The following is a 20,342-nucleotide window of genomic DNA, read 5'->3' as shown; positions in this document are numbered from 1 at the left end:
TACATAAAATGAGAAATTATTAGTTCCCTTTAACAAACGTGTTTAGAAAGATGTTCATTAGGGAACTGGTTTGTAGAAATCACTGTTTATGCTGTTTATAATTAAACCTACCTATGCATCTGGTACCATCGGGAGAGGTGTAAAAACCAGGAGGACATTTGCAAAAGTAACTGCTGACGGTGTTTGTACATTCGCCCCCATCACAGATCCCAGGAATGGTGCTGCATTCATCAATATCTGAAACGTAAAGAAGGGGTTACTATACACAGAACGCAGTATACAACTGTTCATCACCAAGGGAGGTTCAAATGTAACACCAGTCAAACCATGTCCCCAGAAACAGCAATCTTTACAGAATAAAAGCAGCACATGACATAGTCAATTCATTGACTATTGACCCAGAAGTGGGTGCTTCTTCTTTCAACACAGTCTTACCCAAGACATTAGCTCAAAATAAAAGAAACTTGCCCTGTAAAATCTAAAGTATGTACTGTTTTACCAACTAACTATAGCATGCTAAGATCCAAATGTCACTTAGTTTAAAATTTTGTTTTCCCTCTTCTCTCCATGTTTTGCACTGAGTTAATCTCCCTTTATATTTATTACTCTGTATTCTGCATCAGTTCCTGCATTTCTTTACAATTGGATCTTCCACAAAGCAGATACTGAAATCCTACAGAGACCATGTGGTCTGAGCGCTGACCAAGACTCAGAGACATCTTGGTGTTTTCAGGGGCACCCAAACTGCCATGATGATGGTTTTCTGCGGGTTTGGTAAGTGAATGGCGGGGGGCACTGGGATGCTTCACCCAGATCTCTCTCAAGGAAGGACTTGTCCCAGTACTGGGGGTGCTATCAGCAGACAGCCTTCCGTTTTCAGCTCCATCCAGGACTGCCTGAGCTGTGGAGAGCTGTCTCAGCCCGGACTCCATGCTTCCCATGAGCCCAAACCCAGTGACTGATCATGGGGAACAGGAAGATGGTGGTCTGGTCATCTGCACCAGTGGGGAAAGCTCTGAAAACCACTGAATACCCTGTGGGGTCAGCAGAGGCCATAGTTAGCTCTCAGGGCGCGAGGCCAATGGTCTCTTCCAAGGAAGCAGTAAAAGTTCCTTAGGACAAATACAGCCATTTCCTTCAAGGGGAGCTTTTCAAGAACCAGATTCAGACACTGACAGTTGTCAACAGATGTGGCACCAGTGAGGGGAAAAAAAGGAATTGAGAACTTCCTGTTAGGCTAAAAGTAAACTCAGAGCGCATGACCTTGACTCCAAGAGGAGTGGGCTTTCTGCACTCACCTAGGGAGAGGTGCGGTTTGACCCAAGTGCCCTGGGAGTATTGCAATGGCCAGACTACGCTGTGGGCACTCAGAAAGCCCTAAATTAAAAAAAAAAAAAAAAGTATTTCTTCTCTAGTTTAAGTACTGCTCTTCACTTGTAAAACAAAATAGAGTTCTAAGTGGACCAGATTCAAGTGTCTTCTGACTCAAGTTCACCCTGTTAGTCAAAAAGGCAGCAGAGACACTGTTTACATGCAGTTTAACCTTTTTAAAACCAAAATCCCCATTCTTCTATGCTAGGCTAGAGGCTAAACCAAACAATATTTCCCTGCTTATATTAGAGTCAATGCTAACATAAACAGCATTGTCATTGTGAAGTTGTATAATGGTAAAAATGTGTATTTCTATTCCGGCAGAAATTTTACTGGAGTCAGTGAAAGTCAGGCTGAGAAACCACCAAGGATGGAGCCTAAGGTTCTAGAACTAGCATAATATCAGAAAGCACATTTTAAGACAGTTCTTTACCATCAATCCTCCTGCATTTATCAGCCACACTCCTACTTAAAAAACAAACAAACAAACAAGCTCAGCCTAGAGGATTCAATAACCCTATTTAAGAATAGAAGAGGATGTATCCCTGTAACACAGAGGTATCAAGAAGAAAACATACCTTCCTCAAAATGTCCCTAAAGATAAATGTCTGAGTCTTTAAACTCCTATTGAAGATCATGTGAACAACAAGTGTCTATTAAAAGAAATATTTTTCTACCTGTTAGTATAAATGACCGTGACCATCCTTTTTAAGGCCACTTAACATACACCAATAGCCGAAGGGGTTATTTAAGTGACAAAACACATCAGAAAAAGTTATTCAAAAAACAGAATGAACTGGCAGGACGGAGCAGACACCTTTCACATGCTGGCTAGGTTAGCTTTGGCCCCTTTACTGAAGATAATAGCAACGACAACAATAATAATGATGAGAGTTGACAGGTATTGAGTGTGAGGCATTGATTAAATGCTTTATGTGTATCAACTCATCTATTCCTCACAGTATAGATATGGGCATAGGACCTGATCTCTATAATTCTGGGATAGAGATAGCTATCCCAGGGATAGCTCTTGCATTTTCCTGAGGCCTTCAGAAAACCAGCATGAGTAACACTCAAAATAAGAACAAAGAGGTTCATTTATAAAGTGATGTTAAACCCAAGTCTCCCATTGCCAGGGTCTGGGCAAGAGGGAGAGGGGCAGGGATCCCACTTAGGTGCATGGCCCCAGAGGTCAGTAAGTCAGGAAATACATCATAGTATACACCTCTCTAATTTTCACCCAGATAAAGATAAAACTGGACTAGGCCAAATTATTCCATTTGAAGGAGCTTAAATGGTTTTGAATTCCCTTTAGTGTCCTCTCCTCGGTGACATACCCATTTTTCTTCATGTGTCTAAGGCCCTTCTACTTTCCTGAGTCTCCTTGCTTCTCAGTCCTGTTGCTTCATGGCGACAGGGGCAGGAGTTCTGATTTTGTGACCAGGCTGTGGTGAAGTCCCCTCAATAGTAAAAGGCCGGAATAAAGTATCTGAATCGAAATCACTTATTCTTCGAAACTCATACTAATCTATTATTTTTTCCAGGCTCTTAGCATGCTGTATTTACCTCCTTTTAATAGAACTCAGGGATCCCACATAAGAGAGTTGGAGATCAGTGGATTTCTTAGCATTTCTGAGAGCCAGTCTGTATTAAATATCAGCCATAAAAGTAAATCAGTTTGTGGGGGCCTGGTGGGAAGTGAGGCTTGACTGGGAAGAGATGCTTCTGTGCTCTGGACACTTCTCCCTGGCTCCTTAGGGAAGAAGGGAGAGGCAAAGCTGCTGGGAAGTAGCCATGCTTATGGTCTCACTGGCCTCTTGCTGTGTGTCCAAGAAGGGACACAGTGGTAGGCCCTTTCTGTCCAGATTTGCTGCCTGGACACAGGAAAATCCAGTGTAAAAAATCTGGCTAAAAAGTAAATAAGCTGATTCTTCAAGTCATGTTGAAAATAATATCAGCCCTACTATTTTATACTCATACCATATATGCCCGCATACAGCACCCGCTATCTGATCACAACTGGGAAATAATGAGAAATGTGACAACTGAGTCTGGATTACAGAAATGGAAGGGACCCCGTTCAACCTCCTCATCTGAAAGCTGCAGTAACTCAGAGCTGGTAACTGATTTGTCCAAGATCACACAGGTGGGGGGACATTGCCAGGTGTAGGGCCAGGTCTAACTTATTCCTAGGGCTCTTATGCCTGCACCACAGAAATTGTGTTCAGCAACATGTAGGGAGCTGGTGACCCTGAACAGTGGGAGTCAAGGGTTTACAATGAGCTGCAGAGCATGGGGCCCCAACTGTAAGTCAAGTAGCCCCAGGAGTAGTAAGTCAGTGGGTCAAGAAGCCCCAGGAATTGTCCTTGGTGCCTGAGAGGATAAGAGCCCCTCATAGCAAGTAGCCATCAGATGAATATGTCACTATTTCAGAAAGGGTAAGTCTTAAGGTTTTTGGCCATGTATTAGGGAGGACACAGATGTAGGGGCTACATTTTTAAAAAGTCCTTTGCATCATGCAGTGCTGGTATAATTGCTAAAGGCTGGGCTGGCGGTAATCTAAGTCCCAAAATATTAGTGGTTAATTAGGAATCCAAGGGACTTCTTCCAGAAATAAAACTTAATCCTTTAATTACACTTTTTATTTCTTAATTTCCTCCCACAGTAACCTATGCAAATATGGACTCGGTTTCCAAAAAGAAAAGGCTTGTGTGTTCTTTCAATGTGCACCCTCGAGAGTCATTGGAAAAATCAACAATGAAGGTGGGCGTGAACTCTGTTTCCCTCCCCCCCCCCCCAAATCACAGCTATAAATCTCAATATTCCTTCTTAAATTTATGAAAATTTAATAATTGTTACTTGATCACTTCTGCTTGATCATTTACATTTCAAAGGAATCTAAGTTGCACGTAATGATATAAAATTTGGTATAGTTTCAGGGCAAAAGGGATATTTTAAGAAGGGAGAATTCTGCAAAAGACAGATCTCACTGAAAAAAAAAAAAACTGCTCTCCCCATCCCTGAGGGAGTAAAGGTTAGCAGCTTGTAAATTTGCTAAAGCCAATTTTTTATTGAATTGGTTTTTTAAATAAATTACTGTGGGCTTCCAGGTACCCAGTTCCTTCCTTTCCAAGTCAAGAGGAAGATGCATTTTAAAAGCCACTCCAAGTAATGGGAAAAGTGCCAGAACGATTTTCACAAGGGCACAGAATCCCACTGTGGCCTGACCATCTTCCCAGGGCACACAGATGTTCTCTTCATCCCTTCACTGTGTGGGCCAGTTTTTCTGGAATTCCTTCTATTGACCATCCTATCAATCATCCTATGCCCAGAGTTGTGCCATTCCCATAGACAGGCATAAAGCTGGAGAAAAGCAAGGGAGTTGAAGGAGGAGACCCAGTTCACCAAGCGTTCTCAGAGGACTTTCTGATTACTCTCCTACCCGAGTAAGACAGGGCAATAATGCCCGAACCAGCTTCCAGGCCAGAGTACACATAATACAAACAGGACATTCTCTTCCAGTATCAATTTTGCATAAAAAAAATAAAAGAGAGGGGAAAAAAACCCATCATCTGAATTTAATGTAACCGTAGATGGCTAAGGAAAAAAAAAAAGGTCTAGCCAAAAGTATGCTGTTTTTATCTTGCTACTGATTTCAATATGCAGCCGGAAAAAAAAATATTTGTGAAAAAGGATTAAGTAATTTTCAGACTGAATTTTTTTGTCCATTGGATACAGCACTATAATAGGTTTCTTACCATTAACAAAAGGATTTTGAATGATTTTTCTTTCAGTCTGAGTATTAAATCTGCATCTTCTGTCTCATTCACGACCACACAAGGTGATCAATCCTGACAGTTGTTAACTGACAGGTGAGTGAAAGGCAAGGGACACAGGAAAACAATTCTACTCCAAGATGGAAGCTATCTAATTCCAAAAAGCAAAACTTGTCCAGAAGACTGGACAAGTCATATGGATCATAGTGCCCTAAATCTTGAAGCTGACTGTATCTAAGCTGAATATGTCAGGCCGAGAAAACCTGAAAATATAAGACACAACCCATTGCTGAGGTGGATTTTGCATGCTATTATAAACCTGACAGCTTATTAGTGGCATAAAGATATATGTATATAATACCTGAAAATATATACTATAATATTTAAAAATTTTCAAAATATTAGGAAAGATAAATATTAATATTGGAGGTTATGGCTTACATCCGGGAAAGAAGGCAATATAATATGACATCACAAGTACCACAGTGTGAATCAAAAGAAGTAAATGCTAGTGCCATCTAAATGACTTCAAACAGAGCACTTACCATACCCAGTTCTTTAATTTATAACATGAAAGGGTACAGGTACTTAAGTTCTTTGCCTCATTCAGTAGCAACATCCTCTGCTTCTAACTTAAATCTACAACAGAACTTCCAAAATACGTTGGCCTGGAAGAGTCAACTTTATCGTTCTTTGAAACTTACTGTGTTTTTACAAAGTCCTAATTCCTTAGGAAGAATGTATTTTTCACAGCTTCCTCAACTGTTCATAGCATGTTCAAGAACATATTATTATAAATTGTACGTGATTAATAACTTAAAAACAACTCTAGGGGCACCTGGGTGGCTCACTACGGCTCAGGTCATGATCTCACGGTTCATGAGTTCGAGCCCCACATCTGGGCTGACAGCTCGGAGCCTGGAGCCTGCTTCTGATTCTGTGTGTCCTGCTCTCTCTGCTCCCTCCCCCACTAACGCTCTGTGTCTCTGTGTCTCTCAAAAATGAATGAACGCTAAAAAAAAACCAAAAAAACAAAAACTCTAACCCATAAAGATAATTCCATCAGTGCCAGATTTCAGATTACTCAGTTTCAGGGCAAGTAGATATTAAACTTCTCATGTGTCATTTATGAACTGCTCTTCAAATCTGAAGCTGTCTTTCCCACATATGATATACTGTGGCTATCCACAAAGAAGATTAATGAACTAAGCCCATGACTTAGAATGAATTATTCCTCATTGCTGGGCTTTAGGAGTATAGACACAACAGCAGCTGCTTTCAACAAAAGTTCATGCATCTAAATGCAACTTTATATCACACAAGGTACAGCTAAAAATGAAGGAAGAAGTTTTGTCTGCTGAGTTTGATAAGAGATGTACCTTGTTATATTACTGTCAGCCATTATACATGCAAGGTGCATGCACTCATCAAAGAAAAGAGAGTTGGATGCTGCCTACTTATTTCCTAGATGTTTCCCTCTCATGGAAAAAGCATTTCTTATGGTCTTGGATGCCAGGCCTCTTTTTGGCAAGCAGCAGTAGCGGTACATATGAACATAGTCCCTCTATGCACATTTTAGGAGCTCAATCTAGAAACTAAATGCAAATGTATAAATTTACCTCCAGTTATTTTTCTGTTTGATTACCATTAAAAAAACTTCCATCTGATAGGCACAAAAGAAAATACTAACCTTGTACTCGGAGGATAAATAGAAGAGTTAATCTCTCCAAAAACTAACAAACACACATTTTAACTAAAAAAAAAAAAAAAAATCAGAACATATGTCCTTCTGAATGATACGTAATGATTAAATTTAAATTCATGTCTCTAGAACTATGCAAAAACATGTGTCTTGAACATTTTAACCCAAATATTGGTTCAAAAATATTTCATGTTTTAATATTTAATTTGATTCAGATGGATCTCTTATTTTGGGTCTATAAAAGTGGAAAAAGCTGCAGGGTTTTTCTGGTTCACTAGCACAAAGGCATATTATTCCTGGTAAGAATATTATATTTACACATTCACAGGAATGACAAAGACAGAAGGATTTTGGAACAATTTACAATAAAGCTTGTCGTTGATTTGCGTTTTGCCTGCCCCTCCACCCCTTCACTGCAAAGCATACTATTTCTTACCTTCACATTTTTGTGATGCTTCATTAAATTTGTGTCCAGCAGGGCATTTGCACTCAAAAGACCCAACAGTATTAATGCAATTTCCTCCTTGACAGAGCCCAGGGATGGCCTGGCATTCATCCACATCTGTCAGATTTTAGGAAACAGAGAGAGAGAAAGGGAGAGAGGGAGACATTCATATAAAAGTTACTGCAGAAGAAAATGTGACAGTTTTTATGTCTATATTACTCTATTTATGCCAACGAGTTATTTGTCCATCGCAATATTTGGAATACAATGAGAGAAACTATTTCTCACAATTGCTTTATGTAAAATAAATTTTTGAGTAACATAAGTTGGTTAGTAACGGTTGGTAAGAGGTCACAAATGTTAATTTTCCTACCTTCCATCTTCTCTTGTGTAGAGGGCAATATTTATACTGATTTTTGTGGGCTTTATTATAAAGGCTGCAAGTTACAGGATGCAATGATAAAAAGGCTGACAATAATAACTAGAGTTATTCAAGAAATTCTTAGAATCAAAAAGCAACACATTTCTATAATAAAACTCTCTAAGACTCATATTGAATGATTCAGTTAAAGCAGAATTTATGTAAGATCACAGAGACTGTATGAGACAGTGAATGCTTTTATGCAGATGAAATGGAAAATGTTCACCTTCCATTCTGTAGAATTGTCTTGTGCAGTAAAAATTAAACAACCCAGGAAATTAGACTAAGAAGTGAGAGAGACCCGAGATGAATACGCAGTCTTACTTTGCTGGCAGAGAAGCCACCAGAGGGAAACTTTTTAAAGTAAGTCAGTGTGTCCTCCCAGCTCAAAACTCAAGCACCTATCTGAAAAGATTCTACCTGCCCCCTCTACTCTCTGCTCTCATCTTCTGACCTCCTCTCCCTCTCTGTCACTCTCCTTTTAAACTGGCTTCCTTGCCATTCTTTAAATATACCAAGGATGCACTTGCCTCAGGGTTTTTAATAGTGGCCCCTTTGCCTGGATCATTCTTCCTCCATAAAGGTTCACACCATCCCATCTATCCGGTAGGTCTCTGTTCACTATAGCAGTACATCCTTCACTGGCCAAACAGCAACAGCCAGCCCCCTGTCACTCACCACCCTTCCTACTTTGCTTACTTTTTTCCCTAGGATGAATCACCAGCTGACCGAATAAATGCTTGTTTGCTTTGTTTTGTTTTATAAACCCATTGTCTTTAATTCAAGTTCCAGACAGCAGGTTCTTCCTCTGTTTTGTTCACTGCTATATCCCTGGCACCCAATAACTATGGTCCCACATGTAGCCCCACATATGAACTTTCTAGGAAAAAAGGAATCATTCCAGGCTCATTGTATTGAGTTGGAAAGACTGTAAAAAATATATGTACATTCTCTCCATCTCTTCATTACATATGTATGTATATATGTGTATAAATACACACAAAAGTCTAGTTTAATAAAGGACCCGCAGAGTGGCAGTCTAACTTTTCTTTCTCTCACTTTGCATATTCTTTTAGAAAACTGGAAGCCTAGGGTACTCTCTTGTTTTACCCTTCATTGTATGAAACAAGAGAGTGATCACCAGTTTTAAAGTCTCTACTACCCCATGTTCTTCAGAAAAGTTGGCATGAGGGAAAGGGTACTAAAGGAGCAACAATTTATTTTGCTATCAAACTGTCACTGTTTTAAATAGAATGTCCTGGCCCACAAATGAATCACTATATGGGCAGTATAATTAGATTATGTTTTATAGCTGATCTCAATTTTATCTGAGACCAGAAGTTTCCATTCTCTTGATATGCTGAATATGTTATTGAAATGTTATTTGAAATTGATTGTACATATAAGCAAAACTTGATAGTCCTGTTGGTCATAATTTTTGGCCAAGAGGAAATACACAGGAGGGCACTTCTCTGCTGGCCATGCCTTCCACGACTGAAGACAGAATAAGCTCCTTTATGAACCCATTTGCCCACAGCCCCTCACATCTGGCCCAAAGTCTAAAAACACTGGAAAGGATAACAGAGCCCCAAGCCTATAGCAGACTTGCTCCAAAAAATCCCACACCCAAACATGAAGAGTTTCATTCTCAAAGTGTCAATATAACTGCCATTTTCATTTCATGGGTTTCACAAAATTTCTGATAAAAATCTTTCTTTTTCCTGACTCTTGAATAGCAGAGTCAGGAAGGAGCAGAAAGAAAATGGTGGACAGGTCTAGACTGTAGGAAATGCACAGCAAAGTCACAGAGTAGCCACTTTTCTCTCTCCCTTGTCATTCTCTGTCCCCCAACTGTCTCAGTGCCTCAACCTCTGACAATGACTCATGGATGGATAGTTGGGCACACCAAATCTGGCTTTCTGGTCTATGTCAATGAGTTCACGGGTATTAGCTGGCTTCCAAACACCAAAACCAAGAATTTCTTCAAAATTCACTTCTAAGGATAAGAAAAATAACTAAGGTTCCCAAGAAAGGGGGAACTAAACTAACTCTTTACTTTATAAAATCACACAATAGACCCCTTTGTAATTCCTTTGTTCCAAAGTGACTTCTTGCTGCTCCTGACATTCAGAAGGACAAGTTGAAGGGCACATAAAGGAGCTGTATGTTGTACCCAGAAGTCAGGAGCCAAGACCAACAGTGTTTATCACAAGTGGAATTTGTGGAAGCAGAATTTAATGGAGACCCACAGAACTGTGTGATTCATCTCAAATTCTGTTTTACTGCACATCAGCCTTAGAATTAACACACAGAACCAAACCAAACTGGTATCTATTTGCCTCAGAAAACCATACCCTGAATTTTCTGAAAATATTGCAACTTGTTAAAAAAAAAAAAAACACTGAAGATGTCTAAAGGAAGCAGATACAGCCTGGGAGTTTTCAATCCCATCAGTTTAGTGCTGAACTGCCTCCGTTCACTTCCTCCTGTTTCCTGCCAGACATCCAGACAATAAAAGAATTTGTACAGCTGGAAGAATAGGAGTAAAAGCCAAAAAACAGAGTAAGGGCTTCTATGGGAGACAGGAGAAGAAGCAAGCAGGCGACATCTGGGGATATTTAAAACTGTGAAACAAATCTTAATTTATTTCTGACTTGTAAAAAAAAAAAAAGCATAATGTAGCATGTAAAATGGAGAGAGGAACAATTTTCTTGAGGTCAACTAAGGACAACCCAGGAGACAGAGGAACTCCAACAATATCAAATGGAGGGAAAAAAATAAGAAAAACAAAGTACTTTGTTCACAAATTTTGCTTTGTGTTTATACATAGCATTGCTCTAACGCACAGCATTACCGCAACCAGTATCACACCACCCCACAGAAACACCTCTGGGTTCGGAGGGGGAGCTGCTGGCAAGGAAAACTCCAAGGAGACCAGCTGCTCTCTCTTGATCCACGCTCCTAATGCCTAAGTTGGATATCATGCCGTCAGCGAAATCGTGAAGTTATGTCTCTGACACCGCTTTTCCATTCTCTCCGACTTCACTGGAGAATGGCTCTCCAGAGCAAATAAGATGAATCCATTAAGAGCTCCATCAGCCAGGGGTTTACCTTGACAGGCTCCCGTACGGATATTTGGAATGAAGCCTCGACGACAGGGGTGGGGCTGGGCGGGGCACATCTCACAGGGGTGGCCCCAGGCTCGGCCGACAGTGGCACAGCACAGTGTTTTTGTGCAGACAATCCCGCTGAGCTGTCCCTGGCACATCTGGTTGCTGACCACGGTAAAACATGGGCCCGTCCTGTAATCTGAAAATAAAGAAGGAGAATTCCATGAAGGTCCAGGAAAGCAGGAACCATCACGCAGAGAAACAGCTGTGCCCCATCTTGCTGGACTCCAAACTGGGAAACAGTCTTCAGGGATAGAACCACACATCACTGACTCTGCGCGAAGCCTTGGGCAGATCATTCTGCTCACCTCCATCTTCCTCACCTACAACATAGGGATAAAAACACCAGTTCCTATCCACTGTGAAGACCCTGTTGTAAGAATCAAATGAGCAAATGGAAAGCACTTTACAGTTGTGATGTCCTATAAAAATATAGCATATTATTACACATTCATTCACTCAAGAAAATGTACCAGTTCCCACTATGAATCAGTCCCTGTGCTTGATGTAGATGTTTTGGTGATTAAAATAGACCACATCCCTGCCCTCACGGAGCTTAGAGTCTTTTATTATTTAGGCTGGAAAAAGAAAAAATTTCAAAACTTGCAATGAGGCAAGTCATGGCATTTTATTCCTGGGAGTTCTTTGAACAAAAGAAATGGTTACCCGGTTCTTTTGGATTGGGTCCATCTTTTTTCAAATACAAAAAAAAATGTGCAAGCAAACAAACAAGTAGGCATTTTTAAAAATTTACCCATGCAAGGACATTAGGCATTTAGTATAAAGAGGAAGGACACTGCTCTGAAATCACTGTAACCCTTAGGCAAAACTCCATCTTAAAGTAAACAGAGATAAGCTAAGGCCATAGGAGAACTTCCAATTACTCTCACCAGATGCAAAATCTGCCTTCATTTTTGTTTTGTTTTGTTTTGTTGTTTTGTTTGCTAAAGGGAGAGAGTCAATCTGGATTCAGCAGCCAACAAACAAGAAAGATTAACATGTAGTGAGCAAAGAGGACAAAAGCCAGGCTGTTCCCAGCCTAGCCATGATAGAAATCGAGACCATAATATCCCTTTCTGTTCCACAATGACCTTGGCAGATAAGGGAGGCTGGGTTGTGGCGAGACCATAGGCTTCTATCCACCACCCAACATCGCATGTTTCCCCGTGTCATTTTCAGAAATGCACAGTTTCCCATGAGTCCAGGGATGGAGTAAATAAGTAATAAATAGCTGAATAACCCCAGTTATTAGTTATTAGTTAGTTATTAGTAAGTTGGTTTCACCACTGAATTCTACAGTTTTATGAAAATCACTGTGTGCGCTAATGAAACTGCTGGGTTGGGTTTTCACTTTTCTTTGCTTCTTTCTTCTCTAAGTAGCTCATGAGACATAGATATGCAGTTTACCAAATGGCAACTCTTCCTTTACAATACCAGCAAGAGTGAACAGGGTGGACCATGACCACATTTGGACAATAACTGAATCTTACCTGCAGGCATGCCGCTGTTCTCCATATTCTCTCTCTCCTGCTTTCTTTGCTGCAGTAATGACTCCAGCTCCTCCCTATCACTAAATGTTCTTCCTCACTCTCCCTTCTCTCTTGCTAAAATGAGCCACCTGTGGTCAATGGCACCTCCCTAATGTCCACGTGGAAAGAGGAGCCTTCTAAGGAGCTCCTAAAACAAAACGTCACCCAGTCTAGTTCAGCAAGAGGACTAGGCCCAAATTATGGTGTTACTTGAGAGATGGACAGGATGGCCAAAACATCGAGTCCCCATCTTCACATCTCCCTCTCTCCGTGCAAGGGCTTGCAAAAATGTGCTATGTGTATCACTGATGGAATGCAAGATGACTTTAGATTGTCATGTTTTAATAGTCATGTATTGTTTTTAAATGTTTTAATGTTTATTTATTTTTGAGAAGGAGAGAGAGCATGAGCAGAGGAGGGGCAGAGAGAGGGGGAAACACAGAGTCAGAGAGAGGGAGACACAAAATCTGAAGCAGGCTCCAGGTTCCGAGGTGTCAGAACACAGCCCGACATGGGGTTCATACTCATGAACCGGGAGATTATGACCTGGGCCAAAGTCAGACACTTAACCAACTGAGCCACCCAGGCACCCCGTTATGTATTAATTCTAATTTGTATTATTAAAGAGTATACACATAACAGACTCTGATTTCACAAATATGTTTGCTATGATGAGGATTAATAAAAAAAGTTTAACTCAACTTACAGGAAAATATTAATGAACACTAGTACCAGATATGCAAATGGGCCAAAAAATTGTGTAGATTGCACATAAACACCACCAGTGTTACCATTCCAAAAGACTAACCTTATACCTTTGTTCTCCTCAAATCTCTAATGCTCTAGCCCCATCTATCTTTCCAGTCCTATCTCCTGACACTTCCTCAATTTATTGTCTTTTAATTTTTTTATGCATTTTTTACTCCCCTGGTTATTTTTTAGTTTTAGATAGTCAAGTTCTAGGTATATTTTAATATTTCTCATAATATGCCAGATCTGTTCAAAATCCACTATCTTCTTCCATAGATGTTGAATTGAAACAAGAATACAAAACTTAAATGCTTGAGCTATTGAATAAAATCTCTGCCCTCATTTCAGTCTGTCTGTAAAGAAAAAATGACAGCACTGTGACGGTACCATAACAGTTTGGAGCAAAAGTGCTCTTAAATGCAGTAAACTCATGGGCAAACTCAAAGGCTGTAGTCGTTCATTGTTTCATTCAATTCTTCCAAATGTTACCTATAGGCATTTAATAAATACTTCTCTAATATATGGCATTTCTTTTCTATTTTAACACTATTATATATTTTTGTGATTCTAAATAAATAATATTTCAGACAATTAGGAAAAGGTAGAAACATAAATAAGAAAATAAAAATCTCATGTAATTGTACCTAAAGAAACCCTTGCTACATATATGGTATTCATATTAGGTTATTACCTAAGTTCACATGTGTTTTATTCTTCATCACAAAATAGCACTGTACTAAATACACGATTTTTAATCCTGGTTTTTTCACTTAACATTGCCAAAAGCACTTTCCCATGTAAATACTATTCCAAAATATTATTTTAATTGTTAATAATTTTCCATCAAGTTATAACATAATTTATTCAATAATTTTCTTTTTGCGTGTCATTTAAATTGCTTCCAATTTTTCATTATTACATACAACAGCGTTCATTACTGATGAACTGCTTTAGGATGAGAAATGTTTAGTCTCAGGCAATAGCCATCATTATTTTTATGGCTACATATACATATATTGCTTCTGAGACCAGCAAGATCACAGCAACATAATCTCTTATTTAAAAAATAGATAAAACCTTCTATGTTAGGTAACAAGGAAAGGATTTTAAGTTTGTTTCTTTTTCTCCTCTTAATTTACTGAGGTAAGTGCAAATGTTTGAATCAAACACATTCATGCTGGCATGTCATTTTCAATCTTTTAAAAAACATAATGGAACAGAAATTTGAATTTACAATCCTCTCTTCGACACTGCTTGGATTTGGTTTTGCTTTTCACTTTGCCAAGATACCTCATGGAAAGACCTTATATAGAGGATTGCAAAGAATCAGGGTAGATGCAAACACATGTTTTGAGAGGGACACCAGCAAAATTGAGGCATACTACAAAATACAAAGAAAATCTGATTCAGTCCTGTCTGACACTGGCTCATGACTTCAGACATGAATTCCTCATTGGAAAACCTTCATAAAAAGAAAATAATCCTTAATACTTTTCTAGAGTCAAGTTCTTACCCTCATCTCAATATGAAACACATGGAATGGAATAGGCACTTGTTAATTCTGACAATTTTCATTAGGCATCTCTAAAACCCATAGGGGACGCATCTTTATTAAATATACTAGATATTTGGCCAAAAGTTTGAGTATGTATAACAGAATCTATAGACTTAACACCTTTCTACACTAAATACTTATCACTATGGACAAAGAACCAGATCATTGGACAGTGCATATTAGTAAGTGGACATAAATGTATTTGTAGGTCCACATTTTCAATAAAAATTGCTGAGTGCAGAAGGAGACGCATAATCTGGATGAAATAGAATTGGATCTAAAAATCTCTTGGAAGGTAAATGCTCTATTAACGTGGTTTTCAAATGTCATTCTGATTTGGCAGTGTGTGCTTTTTGTCCTGTGCTTCATTTAGATTGCCAAAGTTATGCTGTTTTTCTGTCCAATACTTCAACCACAGAAAAAAAAAAAATCTGCCCACACTCCCAATTCCTTACTAATAATCCAATTATTTACAATTATTCCCATAGCACTTACGTGATACTAGGCTAAATTTACATACTCTTTTTTTCAGATAGTCCCAGCACTAGACAGGGAATGTGCTTAATTCAGTGCTTGAGTAATGTCTGACTCATTCCCTCAATGTAAATCATTATTCCTAATGCAACTAAAATATACTATTAAAAATACTCTCTGTTTGCAAATTGATTTACAATCACTTCCTTAGAAGACCTCTATAAACCAGGGCAACAGACTTTACCAAAGTAAAATGCAGTTTTAATTGTTTTTAATGGGCTTACTCTAGTGTGGCTAGTTCCTGGGAAATTCTGCATGTACATGTTCCCATTCTGAGTGGTGAGGCTTCAGGACTGTTTTCAATTCCCATAGATTTATCAAGACTTAGGATCTAACCAATGTGTATCTGCAGCCTCGGATCCTAGGCCCCTGCCCAGCTCTGCAGCTCAGAATGCTGTGACCTGCGGTGGTACTTCACTTTCATTTGTAATAAGACTTCACCCTGAAGCAAATGCATCATTCACAGAGAAAGAATATTGTGGTGCACTGAATTCTTGTCACTCCTGCCCAGTCACTAAACCACAAACTGCAGGGAAGGCACAAGGATATAATTTTGGGCAGTAGGCTCCAATTATTTTAAATCCTTCTTTCCATAAAAATTACAAAAAAAAGAATGAGATATCAATTTATCCATGACAGGGTCATAGCATGCTTCTACCTTCCAGGTAGGTTGGCCTGAGACACATCAGACTCCTAATGTGTGGAATTTCAATACAACCTCTTCAAGAAGGAGTTCAGGGAACTTTCAGTCCAAAGAAAATTAAAGCAAAGAAGTTCCATGATGATAATTAGTCTCATAACTGCTGCCATTTATTCTTACTCCAATTATTCTTAACTTTGGGACATAAGCAGATCACCTGGGAAGTTCCACAAAATATTAATGTCTGGACCTCTGTCCTCCCACACCCCCATGGAATCCAATGCAGTAGATGCAGCTTGGGGCCAGGGTGTCCTTCTGTGTTTTGCAAAAGCTCCCCAAAGCGACTTTGTCTTCTTGGGCTCTAAATTGTCTTTCTGTCTGCCTGTCTGTCTGTCTCTATCTCTTTCTCTTACCATTATTGAGAAGTGCTTATGTACCATTATTAATTGGAGGTATCTTCAAGTTAGCTGACTGCCTACCTGAAGGTCTACCCTTAGAAATGTGAGAAAGCCCATGAACTGGAATCACCACTACTCAACATAACCCAATTCCATAGTATTCCTTTCAATAGTGTTGATGGATTATGAGGCACTTTACTATGTTCTTTATTAATTTTAGTAACCACAAGCTCACTAAACCAAACAGCAAATCAAAATTTCAGAAGGCTAATCACCCACTACTCTGCTGCCCTAACAGTCAACTGAATTCACATTTCTAGGCTCTCCCCTCCCAGTGTTAGAAAGCATATTTATACACATAACATCACTCCACTACCATGAACTCCCATTTCCAACTTCCCAGCCCAGTGCTATACATGAGTGAAATGCCAGGAGGATTCTCCATCCAGGTTCCAAATACAGTAATCAAACTTAGCATCAGTAACAGCAAAAGTTAACTTTTAATTTCCTCCAGAATTACACTATCACAGATCACCTTGAAATACTTCCATGACTCCTGACTTGACTAAATATAAACTACTAAACATCATTTATGAAGTTTGTGCCAAAAACAGTCAAAGTTTAATCAAATGAATCCTCCAGATCTAACTTGTAGCTGAGAGGACACATAGGGGTAGAAGAACAAGACAAATGAAACCACAAGGAAACAGTCAGAAAATCCAGAATGTGTGATTTTCAAAGGCAACTATTCTGAACTTTTCCAAAAACAAATGACCCATCTGAGTAAAAAAAAAGTATGGTAGAGAGATTAGATTAAAAAGACCTAATAACCCAACATTACTTGGATTCTGTTTCAAAAAGAGACGACTGGGGAAATTTTATATGGGCTGAATATTACATAATATTGGGGAATTGTTGTTCTCATAGGTGTGGTCATGGTACTGTGGTTATCTATGAGAATGTCCTTATTCAAAGGTGAAGTGTTGTGATGTATGCAACTTAATTTTCAAATGATGCAGCAAAACAGAGTGTGTGTGTATATATATATATATATATATACACTATATAATTAATTATATTACATATATAATATATACATAATATTTAATATATAATATACATATATAATATACACATATATTTATATATACACATATACAAATAAGCACATAGAGAGTATTATATGTATATAAGTGAGAGAATGTTAATATTTAATCTAAATTTAATATTTAATGTATAATACTTTATATTACTATTTCAACATTAATATAAGTTTGAAATTTTTAATAATAAAAATTCTGAAGGGGTGAGAATTCCTTCTTGGGCTACTTTCTAGTGAAAGTAGTACATTATTGTCTCTTCCATTTCATTCAAGCTATGCTTTTTTTTTTAATTATACAGTAAATTTCAAATATACTTTCCAATCCATACATTTTTATAAAATACTACATGCAAGATAGGAGTATGAATATGGTCTCTACAGCATTACTTAAAGAATATGAGCTTTTGGCAAAATTTACTAAACTATGTTATGCAAAATGTTTATCTTTTAGTAACTATCTGTACACCTTCTCTAAAACTAATTTCTAAAAATTTTTTTTCTAGAAATAGGGTATAGGAATAAGCACAAAACTGTTTCTGTTAACATTCTGCTGACTTTTAACTTCTTTAATTCAAAAAAGTATTACCAATATAAATTTTAATGTAAATAGCATTCAAAACTGCAGAAACAAGGCGATATATACCATTTAATTCTAACATGCAGACTAAGCAGCTCACCAAATCCAGCCCATAGTTCCGTGGAACCCAATTACGTGCAGCAGCAATTCAATATTGTTAACACATTTTATTCTGTCCTATGATGGACTGCAATCTTGTTCGGGGAAGAGAATGCCTCCTATCTGAATCATCATTTACCTGACATTCTTTGTCATATACATATATACATTACACCTGTACATCGTACAAGTCATTATTCATTTTCACTTTGCCCCAAAGTTATCTCCAAACTACCTTTACTAGAAAAAAAAATGGGGTGGTGGGGTGGAGAGAAGTCAAATTCTGGGTTGGGTGACATATTTACAATCAAGATAATAAAATCATAGAGTGTCTTCATTTTTCATGATCTGCAAACTGCACTTTAAAGAAGCAGCTGGCTCCGATTCATGCAGTTTTCAAATGGCTTGCATGAGTGCCATGTGAAACCAAACTGCAGCTTCCCCACAGAGCATCAGCTATGGAACAGCAAGACAAAAACAATAGTATTATATAACAATTTGATTTATCTGTTCTTTTATATTTTCTTCAAAGCCACCAAGTATAAAACATCCCCTGCAATCCAAATGCAAGATTAACAACACAAGAGTAAAGGGCTCTGTGATCAGTGATATTAAATATAAAACTTTCCAGGGTCAACATATTCTTAGATCAACTCATGTATCTTCAAAGTGCCTTGTGATATTGCTTAATTTCCAAATACAAATTCTATATGAAGGGAATTAAATTTCTGAAGGATGCTAATAGAATTATTATTGTAAATGAGACTTACACATAGAGAGTGTAAAGGCCTATGTTTGTAAAGGGGCAAGAAAAATAAACTGATTGGTATTACTCTACTGCAAGTTCTACTACTATGAGATACCTAGCCAAATTCATAGAGACAGACAGTAGAACGGTAGTTGCCAGGGCCTGGGGGAAGGGAGGAGAGGGGAGTTATTGTTTATTGGGTACAGAATTTCTGTTCAAGAAGGTGAAAAAGTTCTGGAGATGGGTAGTGGTGATGGTTGCATACAGTGTGAATGCACTTAATGCTACTGAGATACACCTCTAAAAATGGCTAAAATGAAGAAATTTTGTGTCATGTATATTTTACCACAATAAAAAAATACCACTGCATAAAATAAAATCAGACATTCTGACTTCAATGATCAAGTTCAATGAGTAAACTTCACAGTTATAAAATGTAATCAAGGATTTCTTCATTCAACAAATATTTACGGAGCTGCTGTGCTGTATCAGAGAGCAGCATGAGATAAGTCCCTGACTACATAGAATTTACAATCTGGCAGGAAAAGTAGTCAGCAGATACGTGAATACATTTAAAATCATTTTAGATTTGAGTCTGTGGTTTAGTCTACAAATGAAATAAGCGCGCTGCCATAATAGAGAATAATTGGGGGACAGCTACCATGGGAATCGTTATCAGGGAAGACTTCTTGGAGAAGGTGTTATTTATACTGAGAACGAAAGGAGGAAAGCAAGTCAGCTGTGCAAAGGGAGAGTAAGTGCTTCAGAGGTTTAAGACACAGCAAGAACAGTGGGTCTGAGTTGGGAGAGGGCCTGGTTTCTCTAGTAATGAGAGAAGACCACTGAGACCAGGGCTCAGAGAGCAAGGGGAATGGGACACGCCATGAGCCTGGAACATTGGGCAGGGACTGGATTACACAGCACATTCCAGGCCACAGTAAGGAGTTTGGATTTGGCTTTAAGCTCAACAGGAAGCCACTGGAAACACAACATGTTTTTTTTAAGTGTGCTGCGTAGAGGGTTCAAGAGTGAAAATGGAGAGGTTCCTGAAGGATCCAGGGAAAGATGGTGGTGGCTAGACAAAGGTGGTAGTGCAGAAGTGGGGAGCAGCCAGCAGCGGGCAGATGTCTCTGGGAGGCAAGAACCAACAGCACTTAAAAATGGTTTGCATGTGAAGGGTGAGGGAAACTGAAAAGACAAGGAGGACTTGTGGGTTTCCGGCTCAGGTAGTTGGATACATGGCCAGCCACTCACGGACATGGGCAATCTGAAGGAAGACTAGGCTCTAACTACCAATAATCAGCATGAAAGTTCTTCCAATTTCACAAGTACTGAGTATCAGGTGATTTGAACTGATGAGGCTGGTCCTGCATAAAACAATATTATCTGTACATCTTGATGCCATAAAACCTATGTATAATGAAATGACATCTTGGTCTGTGCATTTTAGCTTTTTCACTGAATTTCTTGTTGTTCCCTTTCTCTTTGCGAGCAAGCATGTAGTTGGATCACATTCACATATTTA

The 20,342-nt window shown here is 38.7% G+C and overlaps 1 protein-coding gene across 2 annotated transcripts in view; it reads right to left on the bottom strand.

Moving 5' to 3' along the window:
* Positions 1–20,342, bottom strand: part of FBN1 (fibrillin 1) — a 232,223-nt gene that overhangs the window by 115,396 nt on the left and 96,485 nt on the right. For both annotated transcript variants that reach the window (XM_027067205.2, XM_027067206.2), the window contains exons 7-9: positions 10,827–11,024; positions 7,286–7,411; positions 112–237 (exon numbers count right to left, since the gene is read on the bottom strand). In XM_027067205.2, coding sequence (XP_026923006.1) covers positions 112–237; positions 7,286–7,411; positions 10,827–11,024 — 450 coding nt within the window. The remainder of the gene's footprint in view (positions 1–111; positions 238–7,285; positions 7,412–10,826; positions 11,025–20,342) is intronic.

This window comes from Acinonyx jubatus, chromosome B3 (genome assembly GCF_027475565.1).
Source record: "Acinonyx jubatus isolate Ajub_Pintada_27869175 chromosome B3, VMU_Ajub_asm_v1.0, whole genome shotgun sequence".
NCBI classification, from domain to species: domain Eukaryota; kingdom Metazoa; phylum Chordata; class Mammalia; order Carnivora; family Felidae; genus Acinonyx; species Acinonyx jubatus.
The sequence above is the reverse complement of the archived record's forward strand: the minus strand, read 5'-3'. Positions and strand labels throughout refer to the sequence as shown.